At 41.9% G+C, this 24,481-nt stretch overlaps 1 protein-coding gene across 5 annotated transcripts in view; it reads left to right on the top strand.

The window, feature by feature from the left end:
- mirr (iroquois-class homeodomain protein mirror) overlaps positions 1 to 21,082 on the top strand; it is a 120,991-nt gene extending 99,909 nt beyond the window's left edge. For all 5 annotated transcript variants that reach the window (XM_083144282.1, XM_083144278.1, XM_083144279.1 and 2 more), the window contains 2 exons: positions 11,587 to 11,906; positions 18,719 to 21,082. In XM_083144282.1, the coding sequence (XP_083000408.1) occupies positions 11,587 to 11,906; positions 18,719 to 19,539 (1,141 nt within the window). In that variant the 3' untranslated portion in view covers positions 19,540 to 21,082. The remainder of the gene's footprint in view (positions 1 to 11,586; positions 11,907 to 18,718) is intronic.
- The last annotated feature ends 3,399 nt before the right edge of the window (positions 21,083 to 24,481 follow it).

Genomic DNA, 24,481 nt, shown 5'->3' with positions numbered 1-24,481 from the left:
GCAATCTGCAGTGACGTGCGGGGAAGCTCGCGTCTGCGAGGGCCAATCACGTCGTCGGCACAGCCTATAGCCGGGTGCGGCCGTAGAAATTTTCTTCAATTAGATTGTTTAATTCAGAGTGATATAAAAGCTGCAAGTCAAATGAGCCATTTGCTTGTACGAATTGATTTCCTGTGAATTATGTCTCTCTGCTAGCTGTCCTGAATTGTTACTTTTCACCTCCTGCAATGTTATTGACTGGTACGTAAAGCCAGAAAATAGCGACGATGGGACTCGATGCGCTGATCCAGTGAAAAGCCGCTTAGCTGGTCTTGGCCTTCATAGGACTGTCTGCGCTATAGAGTTTAGTTCTTTTATTGGTAATGCAGTTTGCAACACTTCGTCACTAGATATAGTTTAGTTCTTTTATTGGTAATGCAGTTTGCAACACTTCGTCACTAGATATAGTTTAGTTCTTTTATTGGTAATGCAGTTTGCAACACTTCGTCACTAGATATAGTTTAGTTCTTTAATTGGTAATACAGTTTGCAACACTTCGTCACTCTAGATATATAATTTTAGGCGCGTTGCATCAAAGCTCTCTTAAGGTATCAATATTTATATCGACATTTAAATTTCCTTGGGCTGGCGGTTAGTCTTTTCGGAAGATACTGAAATGTTAATTTCTGTGCGGTACGCATTACACATTGGAAACTGTATTCGTGCAGTCTAACGAGGCCTGCACGTAAAAGCAGCTTCTGTACAACCTGATTTCTTCTTGCCATCGGTGAGTGAAAGGGGGTGACCCTTTCCAAAGACACTCAAGGGTCAAGTGTCACCCTCTCTTGCACAAAGTGCGCCATGGACTTCTGCAGACTAGCGAGGCTCTGTCGTCTGGACTCACAGCCAGTATAATCCTCTGTGGGGCTCATGTTGTGTCGTCCCTATATATTTGTGATTCATTCATCTCGTCACCATTCATTCTAATCTTCGTAACTAGCCAAAAGTGGCAAACAAGCGAAGTAAAACAAGCTAAATCAGTCTTGTCATCGGAAAAATGTTTTTTTGTTTGCCTTGGCCTTGTTTCGAACTTTCCAAGTAAGGCATCTTCTATCCTGGGGGTATGCAACCCTGTATGACCCTTCCCTAGCGTTATTGTGCTAGGGTTTGCCACCCTGCTTTGTCAAGACTTCCTCAAAAGATAAGATTTCTCTTTCGAGATCCCCTCCTCTCCTCCCTTCTACAACTCTTCAATTTCCAGAGAGTTTCTTCCCGAAACAAGTCTTTGCATCCCTAACCCGTGCCCCCCACCCCCTTCTCAGCAGCCATCTTTATGTTTGAAAAGTAATTATTCTCAGTTATTGGGAAAACCCTTTACTTTATGTCTAAGCAAACTCTTCCTTCCTGTCAGCAAGTAGAAGGGGAAGGGGGAAGATGCAGCCGGGAAGAGGTGCGAAGAAGAAGAATTAAAGGGGGGGGAGTAAAAAAGAAGTTGATGAAACCAACAGTGGCAAAATTTGCACAACTCGCGGCGCGAAATTTCTCCCAGGGGAGAAAGTCGGTGAAAGCTGAGGAAAGAAGGGGTAGAATTGCGAAGGCGAGAAACGTCTTGGGCTCCCGAGGCTACCAAGAGGGCCCTTTTATTCCCTACAAGTGCCCTTCTCGCTTGAAGTGTGCAAGAGGATTTATAGGTGTTATATTTTTCGCAATTTTTTTGCCAGTGGCGTACGTTCAGCGTGTGCAGTGCAAGCATAGCACACCCTGGTCTAATGAGCGTAACATATAAAATTGTTCGAAAGATAACGTTAAGAGCGAGCCTTCCCGTGCACAAACAACTTCATGTTTTGCCTTGGGAGTTATACGCAACTGTCGTCATACATTTTCAGTATCCAAGTAAACAGTAAGTTTGTTATTTTAATTCTCTTTTCTGCCAATTTTTGCTAATCATGAAGATGAGAATGAATGATGAAAAGATGAAATAGATAAGGGACAATAGAAACCAACAACACTAGTCCCATGGAGGATTACACTGGTTATGTTTTTATGTCAATACAAGTAGCACACTGTAAAAACTGACAACTAGGCTGCCAGTTATGCCACTGGGGCATTCCTTGTCAAAGTGCCCCTGACTCTCAATATTTAAAATCATAAACTCTGTAGCTCAGACCAAACGTTTAAGTGCATCATCCAAAAAGATGCAGGAAGGTGCATCAAGGAACATCAACTGATGCATTGAAATGCATCTCGACTGACAGGAATCCTCACTTGAATCAAATGATGCACTTTGGTGTTTCTTTCACGACATACAAAAGTGCATTTATGCAGCAGAATACATCAAATGTGAATCGAATTCTTTGAAGAAGCCATAAAACACACTTTAGTGCATCAATCGATGCATTCTGCTGCATAAATCGAGATGATGCATTTAGTTTTCTGTGTGTGGGATTTGAACCACTCTGTGCCTCCACCGGGTATCGAACCAGGGACCCCTTGATTACAAGGCGACGACGCTACCACTGCGCCATCAGGCATGCCCTAAAATTTCGAGTATTATACATAATTAAGTTAGAATGTAGAATCAGTAGAATAGTTACTTTACTGTCAAAACTGTAGTCTGTGTCTCCCACTCGTGACATTGGAATGCCCCCACTGTAAAATTACAGTTGTTCCGCCGTAAAAAAGGAACACTAATTACAGTAACAACAACAAACGAGGCCATAAATACAGGGATAGCAACGCTCAGCGTTCTTCGCCCTCAAGTGACAGTAGTGTAAACCCGTTGTTATTTGATTGTCAAATAATATTTCGTTTTGCGTAATGTTTTTTTTTTTCATATTGTAGTTCAGTTTTCTCCCTCGTGCATACAATAAACGTTTTTAGAACAGTTCTACAGTACTAATTATTTATCATGTACGATATTTGTAATTTAGAAAATGGATTCAATGTTGTTACGCTTCTCTTATTCACGGTGAAAATACTATAGCTTTTACTGTGTCATCAGCGTACAGTTTTTACAGTGCACGATCATACGACAATGCACAGCATGCCTGTGCAAGTATACAGTTACATCTTTTGGTCAAGGGTCCCGGGTTCGAATCCTAGACTGGGCATGGATGTTTGCGAGTGTCCATTCATCATCATATCATCACTCATTCATCTTCGCAAGTTAGCCAAAAGTGGCACAAAAAGCGAAGTAAAATGAATCAAAGTTACATCTTTTGGCATCCTAAGTGTCTCAATTTCTTTTCCTGTTCGAATTCCTTCTCTTTGGATGTACTTATTTCAGTGTTCAGCTGAACAATTCGTTGGTTTCAGTGAATGTTTTTTCAGAAGTGTTCATTCCTTTCTTGTACCGCATAGAGGTATTGATTGTGCTTTATCAACGTTGCCTGCATGGTATTTGCGAGTCGTTTTTAATCGTTTGTGCTGGGAGAGTATAGAGTACAGGGTTCAGCATATTGAACGGAAAGGGTTATTGGACACCTGTACTGTTGCAGAGCACAGGGCACTCGCGTGCAAGCCTTAGACTTAATGACCAATTAGTGTGCTCTAACTCTTGCAACTGCTTACACACCATGATATCTTGGCGAAAATTGCATACAAAAAGTACCCTTTCTCGGTCATCACGTAACTCGAACACGTGCAAGGAAACCTTTATCTTTCCCCCAAAACAGAAAAAATAAACGTTAAAAAACCGCTTTGCTTCCTCAACAGGACAATTCTGGCATTGGACCTTGGGAAGGTAACAATGTAAGGTTTGTGTCTCATTATGATGAATGCATTTTCGTTTTCGAGCGAGTGGGGAATGGAAGGGGGAGGGGAGAAGTGTGAGCTAGTGGATCTTGTTAACATGGTCTCACCGTTAATTACAAGTTTTTTTTGCATGTTTCTCTCGGTCGCTCCTCAAGGTCATGTCTTCCGTGCGGGTGGAAAATGTTTTTTTTTGTTACTGTTCTTTCCGTTTCGACATGTAACAAGAACGTGACAAATTGTTAAGTTTTAACTCTTTCGTCAGCGCCAGCAGGGTTTTCCTAAAGCGCGCCATACACTGCGCGAATTTTGTACGGAACGCAGTAGGTTAGGTTGGGCGGATGGTGGCGCCCTCTACTGACCAGAAGTTCGGGCTGTTAATTCAGGCTTTCCCAGCGCAGAAACTCTATACCGTTTTCGAGGACGCTAAATAATATCTGGCATAGGGATGTTTTACATTATGAGAGTCTTGATATGTGCCACTTATCTGATCTACCTGAAAATGTATAAAACCCAAAAAGGAAGTTGACGGAAAGGAGTGTATTATTGTTTCGAATTCGGTGGCAATGTGGAACTTATATTACTTATTGACAACCAGATTTGCTATAGAACCTTGTCTATAGAGAGCCAGCGCCATCTTTTAGGAATTTACCTCAACAGTTACTTTTAGTGTTATTTTCTGCTGAAGAACTAAAACCAGTGGCGCCACTGCCCTTCAGGTGAGCAAGGTGCGAATATGAGACACCTCTCGGTCTGGGAAACCGAGATTGCTTTCGAAACAAGTGGCAGTCAGTCCCATGGCTGTCTTGAAGGAGGGAGGGGCAGGAAGGATCGTTGTCTCCTCCTGGAAAATGAATGTGACCCCGAAGGTGCACGTAGTTGCAGGAACAGGCGGGTCTTTCCTCGCTTGTTCGCCCTGGAAAAGTCCTGCAGAAGCTCTTGGTCAGTCTATTTTATTCTCAGATAGAGCTAATCGGGACTGTGCGTTCAGTTTAAAGTGCAATCCGAACTGTGCAGCGAAGTTTGAATTCGGCACCCTTTGATTCTAAAGCTACGGCGTCACCATTACGTCATAGGGCTTGTATAATTTCCATATCGTAATTTGAAAGTTAATCCAGTAGGCTTGGGATTGGGCAGCGTCGTTGCACACATTCAAGATAAAATTCCATTGAGTGTTCGTAGCGTCGAAAGGAGGCGTCATACAGAAAAAAAACATTCAAGTGACTTGTATATGCTGTAGATGTTAGTGAGGGAACACACGGTATATTTCGAGACGAACGCAGAACGAAAGAGGGTCTCCCGATAGCGTAGTGGTAACGTCATCGCAATGTAATCGAGTGGATCCCGGGTTTGATACCCGGTGGAGGCACATAGTGGTTTGGATCCCACTTTAAACTCTAGGTCCAGTCCCGAATAGCCTATCTGTGTATAAAGTAGACTTAAAACAAGAAACAACCAATCAAATCAGAACGAAAGTGGAGTGGCAGGCGATACCAAGTAATAGACATAGCTTAAGGCCCTTATAGACGGGACAAGTAGTGGCGGCCAGTGAAGAAAGCAAGTACTGGCGGCCAGAAAACTCAAACATGTTTATTTTTACTGTCGCGTGAGCAGCGACTCACGTGACTACTGGCGGCCAGGACTTTCCTGTTAAAACATGCACTTGCCGCCAATAGAGCAGTAGTCGCCAGCCGGGATCAGTCAGTAAAGGTTGTGCAGTGTTGTTGTAAGATGTCTGCGAAAGGCTCTGAGAAGAAGAAAACAATATAGTGGAGCTGTGACGACAGTACTACTTTCTTGGAGATATTTCACAACTACGAACTGTTAATGCAACGAACGGCATGTGTACACTACATGGGCAGACCAAAACGGGAAACTGTGGTTAGCACACCGCGCTACGACGCCAGGGATCCTGGGTTCGAATCCCGGCCAGGCCATGGATGTTTGCGAGTGTCCATTCATTATTTCATAATATCATTACTCATCCCCATCTTCGCAAGGTGGCACAAAGAGCGAAGTTAAATAAAGCAAATCAATCAATAAATGACAAAACGGGAAACTGCAATGAACACATTGAGGGAAGAACTTTTAAAGCAGAATGTTGTGGTAGCAGACATTACTTTCTTGAGATTTAAAATTAAATCAATCAAAACAGCGTACAGGCAAGAATTTGTTAAAGTTGTTGAATCGAAATCAAGCGGAAAGGGTAGTGATGATCTGTACGAACCCAAATTATCATGGTTTAATGTAGCTGGTTCTTTGTTAAGAGAGGTGGTAATAGCAAGAACTTCAAATCTTAAGGTTTATTAAGCACTATACAATTGTCAATTAATAATATGTTGTTAAAAATTAAAGAAACTTAAATTTACTAAACATGAACAGTTACATAGAACTTAAACTGTTTACTAGCAAATCCTACATAAGTGTGCCACAGTTTTCTGTTTTCTGTTTTTCGAAACCGGAGTCCGCTGTTTCTTTTTACGTAGCCTCAATTGTCCTCACGATGCTGGGTCAGCACCAAAACATTGAGACTCGAACATGGGACCGCTCGCACCAGAGGCGAGAGCGACATAATAATATTGAGCATCTATGTGGAAACGACGGTGCCAATCTTCCCATGGTTAAACGAAGGGAGGGGTTGATGAAACAAGAGGTTCCAGTTCCGCGCGCGCGCAAAAATTCCCCAATGACTGATCCCCTACATCGCAGTCAAAGCGCGGCGCACGGCTCCGGGCATGAGATTAAAAGTAATCACCATGGCAACAAAAAAGCGGGATGCTGCGTGCCTCCAGGCTCATCTTCATGGGCGAGTCTCCTCCTAGACAGAGAGATCGGGGGAGGGGGACAGAGGTGGAATAAGGGAGTCGCGTTATTGACTTTCCGGCGGAGAAAGAAAGTAAAGACGAATTATCGCGACCTCAGGAAAACCTCCATTACAGAAGACTCTCACCGTTACTGTTATTTGCGGCAATCCTGAAGCATAATATTTTCTATACGCGAATGCCTGCACTAGGAATGTCGAAATTTGGATAAAATTTTATCCGGATTTCAGATATCCGAACTGTCTGGATTATCCGATATTCGATTTATCCGAATGCGTGCATTATCCGGACAGTTTTATGAGCTGTCCACATATTCTTTTATTCGTCATGCTCGTATTTCACGGATATTCGGATTATCCGTTATCCGTATTTTGTGGCCATCCCTAACCTGCACAAGTTAGGTGAGAAAGAGGATAATGAAATATAGTTGATAAAGGTAGACCGTGCCACAACGATTACGCCCTCTCGCGGGAAAATCTGGAAGCATATGTCTGCGGAAGTAGGATTCGAGAGAGCTCAATCAATGAACACGTGACAGGAAAACTCGGCCGGAGCTACCAGACGTTTGCAGCAGCGCGCGCTGCTTTGCCCCGCCCACTTACTTTCTCCCCTTCTGTACCGTTATGTGCGGTCTTGCTCCACAGTTACGAGGACGCAGATTGCCGTTACGAGGTACAGCGCAATGAATTTTGGGGTGTGTCCTTAATATGTCCTTTTTAATACAGGGTGGCTCACGAAAAGGTAACCGAAATGTAGAACCGTTCTTTGTGTTCGGTTACCTCGTTTTGGGCCGCCCTGTAGTTGACTGTATTGCTATACGACAGTATATTGTTCATTGCCTTTAATTGTGGTGTGAGGAATCAAATTGTGGGATAGTTGCCAGCAAACCTTCTACAATTATTTTGGCAAATGCTCAGAAATAGTTTTGCGCACGAGACGACCTTCAGTTTTTACTAAGTCCGACCGGCCAATGGATAAACTTTAGGAAACCCAGACTTTTCGCCTCCAGTTGTGGGAGTTTCAAGGGGGGGGAAAAGCGGCGTTGCTACACGCCTGAATTTTGTCCAGTCGTTCACGACACCTTCTCCTGTCGCTCGCATTTCAGGGAGAGGCAGGGAATCGGAGACCCATTCCCTTGCTACACGGCGACAACCATTAGGCTTCGCCGTGCTTGGCCTTGTTGAGGGTGCCACCTGTTTGGTAAGCAACTCGAAACGCAGAACACCATGAGAATTTCCCCTCACCACGGCAACTGCACCAAGCCGATCGATTCAGCGGTTCGTGTAATCCTTCTGGCTATCGACGGAAAAGACAAAAATAGAATTTTGAAGTTCGTTCTTTCTCCCAACAGAGTTTAGATTGAACCATCTGCGCCTCGAACGGGAATCTGATCCGGGACCCCTCGATTACAAGGCGGGTCAAGTGTCGACTCGTGCGCCATCTTGTTACGTAATTCGCCAAGGAGAGGTTTCCTCATAATCAGTAAGTGACCAGGCAGGAGGCGGGATTCGGTGGCCACCGTCACAATGTTATCACGCGATAATGTGCTAAGGCCTCAAGACGTCAGGTAGCAGATAAGTTAACGTGAAGAGAGAAGGTAGTTATCATGTTGTCGCGAACATGTAAGAACACCGGTGTTAGAAAAAATTGAGCGTAGATTTCGCAAGTGCCTTCTCAAGGAGAATGAACCATGATAACATTGAAGGAAGGTGGCGGCGGCTCTCGTCTCTTGATCTGAAGTGCAATCGTTATCGTCTTGAAATTTGGGGAGGCGACAACGAGCCCTGCCATGATTCTCTAAAGCGGTAACTTCTAATAATATCCCCAAACTTTTGCCTATTCTCTAATATGATAGCTTCTAATGGTATCCCCAAACTCTCTAATGCTGTAACTTCTAATAATATCAACAAACTTTTGCATATTCTCTAATATGATAGCTTCTAATGGTATCCCCAAACTCTCTAAATAGTGTTGCCCACGGGACGAGACGGGACAGGCTTTTAAAAATTCGAGACGAGACGAGATTGATCATGTGTCCCGAGACAAACGAATATTTTCGAGACGAGACAGCATTTCCACGAGACTTCCACGAGACGAGACAGGCCAAAGTCTCGTCTCGCGGGCAACACTATCTCTAAAGCGGTAACTTCTAATAATATCCCCAAACTTTTACCTATTCTCTAATATGATAACTTCTAATGGTATCCCCAAACTCTCTAATGCGGTAACTTCTAATAATATCCCCAAACTTTTACCTATTCTCTAATATGATAACTTCTAATGGTATCCCCAAACTCTCTAATGCGGTAACTTCTAATAATATCCCCAAACTTTTACCTATTCTCTAATATGATAGCTTCTAATTGTATCCCCAAACTCTCTAATGCTGTAACTTCTAATAATATCCCCAAACTTTTGCATATTCTCTAATATGATAGCTTCTAATGGTATCCCCAAACTCTCTAATGCTGTAACTTCTAATAATATCCCCAAACTTTTACCTATTCTCTAATATGATATCTTCTAATGGTATCCCCAAACTCTCTAATGCGGTAACTTCTAATAATATCCCCAAACTTTCTCTAATATGATAACTTCTAATGGTATCCCCAAACTCTACAGATTCTGTAATGCGGTAACTTCTAGCGGAATCCCGAAACTTTTACAGATTATCTAATGGGGTTACTTCTATCGGTATCTCAAAATATTATCCATATTATAATACGGTGATATCTCCTCTGTAGGTTCCGGGTTCGAGTCCTAAATTGGACATGTGTCATGAAATCATCATTCATCTTCATCGTCTCGATTAGCGAGAATGGGCAGAAAAGCAACGCAAGAGGACAACAATATGCCCCATCCCAGAACGTTACTAATGAAATACCCAGTGGGAATTCTTCCCTACATTCCTTCAGGTTTCGAAACGAGTGTAGCATGCAGCATGCTTCCAGGCAGCACGTAGCATACTACATCTATTTGAAAGCTGCCAGTCGAATAAGATACTTACATGCGTTGCAATGGAGTTAAGCAGCTCCAAATATTGTCAACGGAGATGCACGTATTTCGTCTATCCACTCACCTCGTGGTCTGGTAGTGGGAAGTTGGTTTCCTATACTTTTTCAAGAAACCCCGGACAACGCTTTGCACGGCGAAAGAGAGAGAGAGGGTGCGGGAATCGAAAACGGGGGCGGGCGGGAAGCGGGAGGGAAAGGGGGTGGAGGGCGATGCGGTCCAGAATAAGAGATTGATTGTCTCCACCGTGCGTACACAGATTGATTAGTTCGCCACCGCTCGCCCATCAACGTTTTTTTCTTCTTTTATTTTCCAATCACCGGAATGGACAAGGGGCGCACTTTCCGAGAGGGGTGGTCGGGGGAAAGGGGTTGGTTTCGGTGGCACGCGGAGTGTGTGTGGAGGGGGAACGCCCTCTTTGAACGAATGGCTGCTCTAACAAATTAGCTTTTCATTGGTCCAAACTGGCCTCTGGACTACGTAACGTCACATCTATCGCCACACACACTCACAAGAGCAATCCTCGACCCACCGTAATCCCCTCCCCTCCTCACACACACAACTTTTTCCTTGCAGCCTTAGAATTTGTTCAATATTTGTACGTCCCATACTCTTCTTGGGCGCGTTTGCTCCGTATATTTGTGTTATACATGCTCGAGTGTACTGAGCGCGCACCATACTACGACCAGCCATATTTCTGCCCACCAATGGTACAAAAGCGCGGGAACATTTCAAGGATGTCCTCTTCTGACTGGTTGTTCCATACCCCCGGTGTGACGTTGTAAACACGTCCCCGTAGGGACCAATCGCGCCGCTTATTGCAACCAGGAGTGCTGTATATAACCATAGAGCCAAAAATAGTTTCCAAGAACCTATCTTTGTCGTGTAGATATTTGTAATAGTTTTGTGGCACCATAAATCTATTTTATATGACATACATATAGACAAATCGAAATCTGAACCTTACAGACTTTCTTCTAGATTTAGAATACTCGTATCAACTTCGAAACGAGATAACTTTACGAGAGAAGTCGGATTTCTGAGCAACATTGATATCATCTTTCACACCCACCAATACCTGTTTGCTTCCAGTCATTGACTCGCCTGTATGTATACTCCTCGGCTTTAAAAGAAAGTAATTACCTATGAATTGTGGGCGTAATCAGCCAGATGTAAAGCTGAAGTCCAATAAAATTTGTTGATGATGAGGGTACCCATGAATTTCACATTTCTTGTACTTTTTCGACTGTATGTTGCAATATCTTGTATCACAAATGTGAGTGGAGAGAATATGTATCTATTTCAATTTATATTAAATTGTATTAAAAGTCCTTCAACGGTCAGTGGTCAAAATATTATAAACTGTTGGGAATGTAAAATCGGTACATTCAATAAGAATGTGCCGAACATTTTAAATTACATTACACATGCGACACACTGGATCGACCAGTTCTTGCAGCAAATGGCCATGTGTGTCCAATTCGAAGACAGCTGTGCCCAATTCGAGGTTGAGTTAAAATTAACCTCTTCTCGACGGGAAAGACTGTACGAGGAACGTCATGCACCAATGGTGGCCTTGATAGCACGAAACTTGCTCCCCGTTACCTCGTCTTACTCTCAAAATAGTCCAAAATGGTCAAGATTAACAGTAGAATCGTTCAGGCAACAATTTTGGTAACTACAACACATATCAGACACCCGCAGATTGCACCAGTTCATCATTAGAAAAATACTATAGGCTTAAAAGTAAACCAGGTTCAAACTAGTTGCCCCGATGACAGTAACACACTGTGGAAGGAGTGACAAGATCAGTTCTGAAGAAAATCAACTGACCGAAATACAAATTATGGTGTCCTGCAGGTCACTAAGAGTCGTTGCACTAGATTCCAGTTTCCTACAGAATTCAAGTCCTGATCATTTGGACGATTTTACAATCCTAAGGGATCTACTGTGTTTGAACAATAATGCAAATTACAATTTTGTATCTCTTCTAGTTTCTAATGTCCCAATTCTCTTTCCTCAGGTATGGTATGGATCTCAACGGGGCGAGAAGGAAGAACGCGACGCGAGAAACGACAAGCACCCTGAAAGCATGGCTCAACGAACACAAGAAGAACCCATACCCGACCAAGGGGGAGAAGATCATGCTGGCCATCATCACGAAGATGACTCTCACCCAGGTGTCCACGTGGTTCGCCAACGCCAGGCGGAGGCTCAAGAAGGAGAACAAGATGACGTGGGAGCCTCGGAACAGGGTAGAGGACGAAGACAATAATAACGACGACGTGAGCAGTCGGAAGAGCGAAAACGGGAAGGATGTCGGGAAGGATCATCCGTCGCAAGGTAAGCCTTTATTAACATCAATTAATGACTTATGAGCCGTGAAACTGTGTCCTTTGCTACTTCTAAAGTACTACAAGAGACATGTCGATTAGTGTTGTAAAAAAGTTGATATGTTTGAATTAAGGTTACTTTATACGCATAGTGAAGACGTGAAGACTGGATGATATATTTCTCAAACCTGTGTATAATTTCGTTCACGATTTTCTCAAGCATGAATAGACAAAACGCATTATAATTGAACCCTGACACTCACAAAGGACATTTCTCACAATTCATGGTTTAAATAGTGACGTGCAGTGAGGAGTAGCTAGTCTAGCAGAGATAGATTAATCAATCTCTAATGATTTTCAAATCACAATATTTATTGTCTTGTTAAAACCACAGTTCATATACAACACTTCTTTTTTCACACGTTTCTCGTCCATCGGTGTGATCCGCGGACAAAACTGGCCTAGCTCGGTCTTCTTCCGCCTTAGCAGTTCCAGGTAGAAACGGGTTTCCGAAGGAAAAGGAAAAATTTCTGCCTCTACCTCCCTTGCCCCCTCGCCCCCGCTGCAATGGTTGAAAGCCCGTGCTTTCAGGTCCCTCAGTCTATCTCCTATAGGACAGATAGGGGATTGGTTTCCATTCGATTCCTTTGTAAATTCCCTAAAGAACTCAAGGGAAAATTTTCTGCAGTACTTACTTATGTTCTCTGTATTTACAAAATCTTTTACACTTTGTACAATATGTATGTATAATATGGGATGTAGTTTTATTATTTATGAAATGGGAACGTGTTATGTGCAGACAATAATGTTATGCTTTTTTATTTTTTATTTTATTTTATTTTTTATCAAATATGGAATATACGTATAATGATTAAATTACAAATATTTGCTCATGCTCTCTCTCGCCCTCGTTTTAGTAGTGTTTTTTTTTTTTAATATACTAATCTCTTGGCCTCCAACGGATGTATTTATTTGGGCAAGAGAACGCACATTCATATTGATGTTGGTTTGGTGTATTTTACTTCGTTTTTCTGCCACATTTGGTTATCGCGAAAATAAGGATGATGTGATGAAATTAATGAAGGAACCTCGAACAATCCAGGTCCGGATTCGAACCCGCGATGAGCGTGCATTCTTGTTCCTGTGTTGTACTCTGCAGTGAATAATGAAATAATTCGAAATGAAAAATGTATCTCAGAACTCAAGAAGCCAAATGAATATTATTGAAGAAACTACAAAAAAGTGTGTTTTGTTACCTGTTTTGTTTCTGTGCATAATGTGGACTTAAAACACCAAATCAACCAACCGTGGGGGAGTGGTTAGAACAGCGCGCTAGGACACCAGGAGTTCCGGGTTTGAACTCCGACCTGGGCATGGTGTTCTTTGTGTTTGTCCCTTCATTAATTTATCGTATCATCTTCGCAATTAAACAAATGTGACAAAAAAGCGACGCTAAGTAACAAAAATCAAGTCAAATCATTGATTGATTGCTTGATTTGGTTCATTTTACTTCTCTTTTCCGCCAGTTTTGGCTAATCGCGAAGATAATACAATATAATTGATGAAGGGACACACTCAAAGAATACGCATGGCCAAGCCAAGATTCAAACCCAGGATCTCTCACTTAGTAGTCAAATCATTTTTTTTTATTTTCAAATGGGGATGGGGGTTACGTGTACTTTTTTAGTACTCATTCATCATTTTGCAAATTTTTCCTGTTTTTGACGTTCTATTTTTAGGAACACTGGGCCCTAAAGGGGCCTAACCCCTCCCTTGAGCAAGCCACTGATTGCTACCCCAAGTGTCAACGTCACCGCACGTCACTGGGTTTAAAATGCTCAATTGCCGCAATAATTAATTTTACTGCTGAAATTACAAATTTTCTTGTTTTGTCTCGAAAGAACAGTCCTGTCTCGCACCAACTAGTAGTTGAGATCTTTTTGTACCCATAAAAAAATATGGTAGCTTTTACCAAATTTGATAATTTTGATAAAATTGTTAACTGAATAATAATTTGTTTGTCGGCTCTGTGAACAAATTTTGGGGGATATTCCAAACATTTCTTGTCTGTGTTCAGAAAAGCCTATCCCTTCAACAGTGGTTAAACTTGAGCCAAGATACCACGCAGGGTGATCCCATTATGGCCGCCGAAGCATATCACTCAATTCTGTGGGTCTTCCTCTTCGCAGAACAGTTTTGCTACCTTGTGTTCTGACGTCAGACGAGGAATGCCTACGAGGTTAGGTTAGGCCTGTTAGGTTAGGTTCCATTAGCATAAATACAATGAAAACTTATTATTTATGCTAAGAGAACTAGACATAGCTAGCCTAACCTAACAACGTAGGCATTTAGCCTAAAATTAAAAAGCCATCTCCCGTGACGTCAGAACACAAGGTTGCTCAAGTGTTGTGCGATAAGTAAGACCCGATATCTGTGCTTATGAAATATTCATTGGGTGCGTCCAGAACACCCAACAGTTGAAATAGAGTTAGTTAGCCTCGTCACTGTGTGTTCTTGTAGTAAAGCTTCTTTTGCTTGTCGATGCTAGCCAAGTAGAACACTAGAACTCTCCATTCATGTAATGATGGAAAGTGCGTCAGCTGCTTATTAATTTATCAGTCATCTTGGTTCAAACTGAATCCAACAATTTTGACCTTCTGGATGCAGCCAATGTTCTTCCGATTCTTGATAACGGAAAGGGAAGTTTTTTTTTTTCTTCTTGCGTGGTTGCATCCGAAACAGCACAACTGTTGCCACATGGTTCAGTGATAAAATCTTGCATGTTAACTAATGGAAAAAGAGAGAAACTGAAAAGTACAATGGATGCAAGATACGATTAAGGCAAAATTCCAGAAGTAGTAAATTGGTAATCATTTACGTATTTCTCAGTCTTGCACTACCGAGGGACCAAAGATGGCATGGATATTTGAGAAAAAACGACCGGCTTACTACATACAAGTGTACACACATCAGCAAAATCACCTCGCACGTTATCAGTACAAACAGGAGCTCACTTTGTGACACTTGTGAGCCAGGTTTCCCAAAAAAACAGTTGAAAAAACGAAAGAAAAAATGTCCACTCTCATCGTCGGCTTTCCTTTGTTGCCTTGAACAAACCTCTGGCTATCGCCTTCCCTTTGAGATATCGATGCAGGCCGACAGATAGCAGCAGAAGCGTCTCCTCCTATCTAACAAGGCACTTAGTGCAAGTAAAAGAAGAAGAAGTAAAAAAGTTGTGGAAAACACGCTGTGAACTGAAAATCACGGTTTCTGTTTAACAAGGAGATAAGGAGCACTCGATGAATTGACAAATGACAATCGTTGTTCGGACGTGAAGACATCTGCATACTTTATATCTTAACGAAATGTTATCACGGTTTTGTTGAACAATCGGTGGATTCTTCGAGTGGAAACTGCGGTATAACACTAACGACTCTTGTTACGTTCCACAAGATGTTCGCATCTACTAGGTATATTTACGTTAGTCCCAGATTAATCGAATGCGCTCAACGAATGCCCCTTCGTGTAGAGATCCAGTCCACATTTCGAGCCTGGATTTGTCTCGCATAGTATAGATGAACGACAGTGCTGCCATCTGCACTTATATTTTCTCCACCATTTTTTTGTTCGTCACAAGCTAGAAGTCTCAGGTTCGAAACCTCGATTATGCATGGGCATTTACTTGTATATGTTCCATGCATTACAATAAACCATTCACCGTCGCAGTTAAACTGGAAAGGTGCAAGAAGCGACGTTAAGTTATAATCATACAAATAGAAATGAAGGAACTGGGCCTCCTCAATGGCGTAGTGGTAACGTCGTCGCCTTGTTATCAAGGAGTCCCGAGTTCCATACATGGTGGAGGCAAATTACACAGTGGTTCAGATTCCACTTTAAACTGTAGGTCCAGTCCCGATTAGCCTATCGGTGCATAAAGTAGACCTACAACAGAGATTCATCAATTAAAACAAATGAAGGAGCTCAAGTTTGAAAATTGTCTTCCCGTTGTGAGCTATATTTTTCAATATTTTCACGTGGCAAACATTGTTTTAGAACTTTCGAGGGTAAATGTGGAAGTAAATATTACCGACCATAAATCCTACTCTGGGAATGCCACTGTTGTCATACTTAATTTCTTCTGCACTCAGTTATGAAGTGTTTTTATCGGACATTAACACCAAGTGAGTTAACTAGTACTTTCTGGTATTTGTATTTTTAACAACTTATTTTACGCCGCTTCTCTACACCTTTCGATTAAACTCGACGACGTCGATGAATGATTGATGTGACGAAACTGACAAAGAAACGAAAACAAGGGAGCCTCGGTGTGTGTCGCGATCGGTTCAGCATCTTTGTTATCGTAGCTTCCTGGTTCAAGTTCTGAGCATATTGTTGGTGTTGATTTTCCCTTATTATTTTCACCAAATCAGCATTCATCATTATGGACATTTCACACCGAAGCGAGACACGGCACATGTCGCTTGGGGACGAACCAGTCAATAGCAACATGGCAAGCCGCAAGAGTCTGCGTTCTATTGATGAAATCCTCCAGCGTCGCGTGTTGCTGCGGTGTGAAATATCCCTTATTGTCGCCATTAGCCAAAAGCGACTTAAAATGAGACAAATACGACTTTTGAGTCGAAAACTCGACGCTCGACCACAGAAGCGTTCTAGAATTTCCCTAGAATGCCAGACCAATCAACCCCAAGTAGTGAAAATCTTCATAGAAGTAATTAATATATCGTAAACGGTAGACGAATTTGTACTTTCGGAACAGAACCTTTGCACACATTGAACAAACTGAATCTCAATGGTTAATTTTTAGTGCAGAATAACCACGATTTTGGCATGAAAATGTGTTCCTTGATATTTATTGCTCAGGTTCACAGATCACTACAGAAGATGTTGCACTTCGAGCTGTTGTAGGTAACGTACGCAGCGTGCACAAGTAGTGACATCTGTCGGTAAGATCTAAACTTGCTTCAAGTCTTTCAAACCATTATCAGCAACTGTGTCCACAATGTTAGGAAATAAACCAACGTAGAGAGATAGCTGTGCAAACGATACTCGTTTGCGGAAGTAATCCAGGGGATTTCTGGAGCAAGCCGTGGACTTTTCTGATTGATGAACACAAAAGAAATCTCCATTAATAGGCCCTTTTCACCCGTGCAGGTATACAATGCTGGTTGCACGCATACTCAAAGATAAACGTTCACGCATAGTGTAAGATGTAGCATGCGACTGCCGCATTTTGTCGACTGCTGTTGAATGTTGGATCTTGCCGTTTGTCGTATGAAACAAGTGTAGTTTCGTTGCTGCACCAGTTATAAGATTCCAACGGCGCACGTCACAGCCGCAAGCTAGCTCGTACACGCAACGGCAAAGGAAATAGTAGGCACACTATTGGTAAATGTTTAATGCGAAATGTTAACGTAAAGTAAGTCTTATTACAACAATGGTTACTGAAGTTTTGGGAAATACGCTTTGAAAACTTGGAATTGTACAGTACTTGAACTTTATCTGTCATGGAATAGTCATCCCGTAAAAAACTGGTGCTGGTATTACGTTACCAGAATTTATTTTGTGGTTATCCCAGACTTTTCTGTGAAGATAAAGACATCGTAACCAAAGGCCTTGGCGACAAATGGAAAGAGTGGGGAGGGGAATTAAAACTGGGATCATGTTTTCCAAGGTATTCCGTGTTGTTACGTCATAGAGAGGGAAGGAAGGAAGGAAAATCACCGGAAATCGTGAATTGTTCGCTACCTAAGCGGCGAGTGGAACCCTTAAAAAAAACGTACGGGCAGGAAGTCGAGTGGGGTGGGTTTGTCTCTGACGCCGCATGGGACCACACCGAACTGTCCTCACCCGATTTGTCTTATTGCTCCGGTTTCCATATTTATGTGGAAGTCGCGCCGGAAATGCTCGATGTTTGCGTGAGGATGAAGGAGGGGGAGGACGTGTATGTTCGCCCCCCCCCTCTAATTGCCACCACCAAGCAACATACCCTAATTAGAGCATTATTTAAAGACAGTAGACACCTGCTTGTCCTTTTCCCCCGCAGGAGCCAGGGTTAGCAATTTTTTTAAAGAAACAAATAAAATGTTTTTTTGTTTTAAATGTTTTAAACAGAACAAAGAAAACTTTTATAACTAATGCCAAAAAGACTTATTTTCTAAGAATAATGATTAATAAGAGATATGTTTGTTAATCATCCAAGTAAGGAAAATGTTCCTAGTTATAAAGGAAACACTTCACTAACTTCTCAAAATACCTATTTACGTTGCCCTTAAATTTCGCAAATAGGCTGTAACTAAAGAACGAGGAATATTTTTAAATCAATTTTTTAAAGCTGACGTCACTTTACGTAGTTTGTATGCAATGTGTCTAGATATGCTTTTAGGCTGTTCGAGAAAGTTGAACAAATTCACAGTTGCCAGGCTCCACTCTATCCACGGTAGCTACTAGTGTTTTCCGAAATATGACATTTTATCGTGAATACAACTAGCGCAGACCAACACTGTTTCATCCATACACATAGTACTAACTATTAATTTTGACAAAATTTTGTGGTAAACCTAAACAAATATTAACGATTTCTAAACGCCATTTGGTGCGGATGAACAAACTTTGTTTGTCGGCTTTTAAAACAAATGTTTTGTTACCAGAAACTATTTATTGGTGATTCGAAACTTTTTTCTTGATTGTTGAGTTTTGATAATTGCCGTTGGTGTGTATAGTATGTGCCATATATTGGAAATCATGAGTATTTTTAAGTGGACGTTGAAGTATGCTGATGGAAGGTGTGTTTTTGCTTCGCAGATTCCAAAGATTCCGGTACTGGTTCCAGTGAAGACGGCGACCGAGGAATGGACAGGGACCGGTTGGACGTTCTGGACCGGACCGGAGGCGTGGACACCGGCAGCGACTGCGGAGGAGAGTGGAGCGAGTCCAGGCCGGACAGCGGACCGGATTCCCCGGAATGCCTGTTCGAGAAGCCGCATCACGACCAGAAGTCTCCGGCCGTCGATTCCCCTCTGTCCACGTCGACGAGCACGACGTCCGCCAAGCCGAGGATATGGTCCCTCGCGGACATGGCCAGCAAGGAGAGCGAGGTGTCCGCCGGCGCGATGCCGTCCGCGTTCTACTCGACGTCCGGCGCGGCGGGGAAGCTCCTGTCGCCCCTGGCGCGGACGGGCGTGCACCACCACCCTGGAGGTCCGTACGCGCGGCCGCATGACTTCTACCGCATCTACGGTGCCGGGGGTTCGATCCCGGCCCCTGGACACCTCGGTGGCGACGTGAGCCTGCTGGAGACGTACTCGAGGACTTTCGGCCTCAACGGAGGCATCGGGAGCATCAACAGCAGCGCCGGCGCGGCGACCGGCGGAATAACCCCGCTCACGTCCGTGCTGAACAAGGCCGCCGCGGTCGCCGGATCTAGTGCGTTCTCCTTCAACGGCGGTCTTGGACTGACGCCGCTGTCCTCCCTCACGGCGTCCGGGGCCTCCTCAGCCTCTTCCTCCTCGTCATCAATCGACCAGCAGCTGGCCTCGGCAGGACTACACACGGCCGTCAAAGTCTCGTCCTCAGGCGCATCCTCAACGACGGAGACGAAGACGCAGGACGCCTCAAAACCCTGACCTGAATCCCTGTACGGCAACATTATGGGATACATTGCGGCAGCATAACCCCCCTTTAAAAACAATACATGTTTGTTCAGTGTTCGCCCCCTAAATACCACAACTCCGTTCCTATCCTAAGCAAAGAAAAAAATGCGGCCGCGCCCCACCGTGCCGAAGAAACGGTCACATGCACGCGTAGTGAGGTTGGCAGCATTGCAAGGACCACTCTCCCCATCGTATGATGAGGGCGCGCTCACTGTACCAGCGTAGCTTCAGTATTTGAAAGATACCGCACCTCCCCCTACAAAAAAGAAACAATTTCCTAATCCTAGTGCAAAAGGTGTTCGTGTAGGTGTCACCACTGTTGCTTTGTTTTTGTACCACGTCCCCACAAACCCGTACCCTAATCCCCCCCAAGTGGACGAAAGTCGAAACTGTTACGCCGTGTGCAGTTCCGTATTGGTTTTACGTACGTGTATGTGGAGAAGAAAATGTGATAAATTTCGTGAAGGACACGGATAAACAAGTCAGATAAAACAGTGTGCGAACTGATGTAAGAAAATAGTCACCAGTTTTAAATGTACAAGAATTATTTTACCTTCATTTTTCCTCTGCTCCAGATGTATCTTCTCGAGTCCCTTCCCCAAAATTATAACCATTCGTACTTTGTAAGAAGATGGTCCCAAACGTGGCGACGAGTGTTGCCAACTGCAATAAGAAAAAAAATTACCAAAAAATCAGTCTTAAGAAATTTTGGTGTGTGAAAGTGAGTAATCGGAACAATAACTTTTCTAATGGGTATTGCGTCAGTATACAATAATATCGATGATTAGAAACAAAAAAAAATGTTAAATCAATAGTATTCATTATAATTCTGTCATATGTGTATGTACAGTAGCCTTAGAGAAATTTGAGCTGCATGTCAGAAAAGTGTGATTTTTCTTCCCTTCCCGTAAAAGGCAAATGTACAGAAAAAAATGTTCCTTTTTCTTAAATTCCAAAGAAAACTTTGAAAAGCATTTAAGTTTAACACCTTTTGGTTGTAGTGTCCGAAATCAAAGAAAAGTCATTTTAATTTTTATATTGCATTGTGTACATTCAAGGGAGATGTGTATAAAAATGGATATAAGTATATATATATAGGCTATTTGTGGCTATTAAAAAAGTTCACGAAATGAAATATCCTCCCCCTAAAAAAAAACTCTGTATTTTAAAACTATGTATGTAAAAACAATCCTTAGATCGTACTGTTCACATTTTTCAGTGTGTGGGTGAGCATTGTGCGTTCGCAGTGCGCATGCGTGGGTGTTTGTTCGTGCGTTTTCGAGTCATATTTATTTAAGGGCGGAGCAGAGGCGACTTTCTTTTATTTTTTTTTAATGAATTACTGGAATGGAAAATGAAAATAGAGGTGAAACATATCCTGCGAGACGTCCACGTGCGAGCACGCACGCTTACGCACTCGACACGCACCAATACGCAAAGGAGAAGAGTTACGGAGGAGAGGTTTACTGTGATTGTCACTTAAACGGCAACACGTAATAAAAATACATAGTCAATGCTTTAATTTCTGTGTTTTTTTCATCCTTACATGCATCAAGGTAATTATTTCCTATCGTAAGTGGTAGAATTCCCCCACAGGTAAAAATACAGTGGTGTTTGATCTGGTGACCGTGGTGTCCATACAATGATATCACCTATACTACGTCCCAGGAGTCCGTGGCGCAAGGTTGCAGATAGCTGTTAGGGTAACTATCTTACAGAACCTAACCTGGTCACTGGTGTAGGATTTTAATACCTTTCCTTAGTTTTTAGCAATGAAAAGGTATGGAACTTTCTTCCAACAAAAGTCGAGTTTATTAACATTAATGCACAATATACATTAATACTTAATCCTTGGAAATCCTGGATTTAGGTTAACTGATCCTGATTTTATGACAAATCCGAAACGGGTAACCCTTCCAGGATTAGTCACGATTGCTTTTCGGTATCTCAAGCAACTAGAGCCGAAGCAGCAGGTTTGAGAAACTAACCCAAGCAAATTTCTCCCTACAACGTAAACTTGTGATACCGGCAATCGAGTAAGATAGCCGAAATATACAGAAAATCGGCTTCCTTTTATACTTCACGGTTATTTACAAAAAAACAAGGAAACTTGGTGGATATTTACAGGTTTCTATAGATTTACATAATTACGACATGCAAAATAGATGTTTACAATATTTACATAAAATAGTTAAAGTTGTAAATAACATACCTTTCTAATACATTATTTCAAACCCAAAACCGTTTATACAATGAATAATTTTGTTGTCTGAAAGAAATTTAAATTAGTTCTCGAACATTCTCAATCTTGTGCGAGTCATAGATAACGTATGCACACGCAGATGTCGCACTTTCTATTTACAAATGGTAACATGAACAAATTCGACTGGGGCGACACATGCCCTTTATGCAATCTTCTTCCCCTCCCACACGGTCATTGGTCAAGCCCTCTCGAGTTAGTACTTACGCAGAGGACTTGTTTCACAGACTCCTTGGACGGAGTACAGTAAGTTGACTTTTAACTCACCTTGTAGAAAGTGTAAATTGTCCATCACTACCTTCATTCACTTTCACCTTTCTACGGGAAATGATTGTACTGATGTTGAAGCAGAAGTGATTGTCAGTTTTTGTTCCACTGTTGAACCTTCCATTGCGTGAAACAAACATAATGAACATGCTGATTGGACAATTTGCCCATTGTTTTATTCGCAAACGATCATGGTAGGTTTTGAGCAATGGCTTTTGATCTAATGTCCAGTGAGGGAGGATGGTCTATTCAGATCCAAGTGTAAACTGGATTACATAAAATATAGAACTGAAGTCTACATTGTTGACACACAAATACATATTATTGTTTTTGTTTAATGTGTTCATACCTCAAAAACAGAAAACAATACACAATATATCAAGATTGCTGCTCCCATGAATTTGAAGCTGGCTCAGGCGTACCATATTAAACAGAATAAGAAAATTATGAAAGGGATATAAAAATCTACATAATGAATCTCTGACATTCAATGTTGTTGTTGTAGATTTTCCTTTCTTCTTTTATTTAATCTAATAAATAATCTAAAATATTGTTAAATATTTATTGCTAATAATAATCCTGATACATAATCAAAGTGTTACTAAAACATTTGTGTTGTTGACTATTCCCTAATGATGTTCGAAAGCAAAATACGTTTGCTTATGAACTATTTTACATTTCCAAATCTAATGATTATATCTGTGTTTTAAATGTGACTATTATATTGTACTGACTATTATATTGTACCAGGGACAATTCGCTTCATGCTAATTTCTAATACAGGGTGTCCCGAAATGTACCTACTACGTTTAAGGAGGTAACGTCACAAGGAATGCACAGAATGTAAAGAATCTGTGCTCTGTTTGCATTCTTTTAGGGGGACCTTGTTGGTGGCCCGAACATAGGTTTAGCGCTAATTATTCTCCATATCAGATGACATTGAAACGTTAGGTAAACACATTGAGAACATTTTCAAAATATTTCATGTAAGTAATGCTATTTCTACTTTTCACTATACTTATTCTTGGTAGGTACATCTGCAGTCACCCTGTATGAGCAGTTATGGTTTATGTAGACACCTCTCAGGAACGGGTCTTTCGAACGTTTGACTTTTCGGAAGAAAAATACATGTTGAGAATTCCATCCAGAAAATTGGAGTGACTCGTTTCTGAGAAGTGTCTACATAAACCATAACTGCACATACAGGGTGATTGCAAATGTACCTACCAATAATGATGATATATTTTCTATCAGATACACCTTACATAGGCAACACCGAAGGTAAACCAGATGAAGATTTTTCTGAATGCTCTGGAATAAATGAATTCCAAACAATTCTAATTTGTTTAGAATTTAGAACATCAGTATATTTTTGTTGCTGTTTATTTTTTTAGCGAAGCAGTTCAGAATCGAAAAGGATTGTTGCTGGCTTATGTACAGTCACGGACACTTCTGGGTTGTAACGGTATCATTGAAAGTCAATGAGGATGTTACAACCCAGAAATGTAATGGTGATTATTTTCATTATTATTGGATTGCAGACAGCCTAGTGGTTGATGTTCTTACTTTCAGTGCAGGCTGCCATGAGTTATGACGCAGGATTTCGACAACAATGAAGACGACCTTGATGATGGTGCGAGTCGAACCAAGGAAAAAAATCCGCTTGGCAGATCATAAACACTTTCAGGTACGTTATTACAAATAGTTCATAAACTTAGGCTCCAAATAAGTTGTCTGTCTACCTTTATTGTTATCCGTTCCCCATTTGTTTTTATCTGTATGTTTTCTGCACTGTCTCGGGAATCTGTGAATGAAGGCCGCGCATAACGGTAGAGAAGGAGAGAAAGCGAGTTGCAGGAGCAGAAACAGCCGCGTTTTCCCCTCCATGCACTCATTTCCTCTCTCACGCATGGTCGAGCCATCTAGAGTTGCGCAGAGGACTTGTATCCGTTCGCTTGCTGCAGAGATCATCACTCATCCTCATCTTCGCGATTAGCCGGAAGTGGCAAGAAAGGAAAGCAAATCAATAAGCGATCATTACGATTACCCGAATGTGGCAGAAAAATGACCGTCCTAGGGATTTGCTTTATTTTACTTGGGGAGTGGGGAGTGGGGGATTTTCCCACACCACCAACAAGCTTGATCTCAAAAATTTCCCAGGGCGAGAGTTTTTGTTGTAATAACAAAATATAAGCAATTAGCTTTGACTTCAAATATAATTTACTAAGGATAATAAGGATACTACTAAGTGTAGTGTGGTTGTGACTGTTGGATGATTCCTCTCTCTCTCAAGAGATTACACCAATAACAATATGTGCACAATAGAAATAAAATAAGAATATAAAACAAATATAACTATGAAATCGAAGTGATTTATATTAATAGAAA

Source organism: Lepisma saccharinum, chromosome 23 (genome assembly GCF_977018435.1).
Source record: "Lepisma saccharinum chromosome 23, izLepSacc3.1, whole genome shotgun sequence".
Taxonomy (NCBI): Eukaryota; Metazoa; Arthropoda; class Insecta; order Zygentoma; family Lepismatidae; genus Lepisma; species Lepisma saccharinum.
This window is presented reverse-complemented; position numbering and strand designations above follow the sequence as displayed.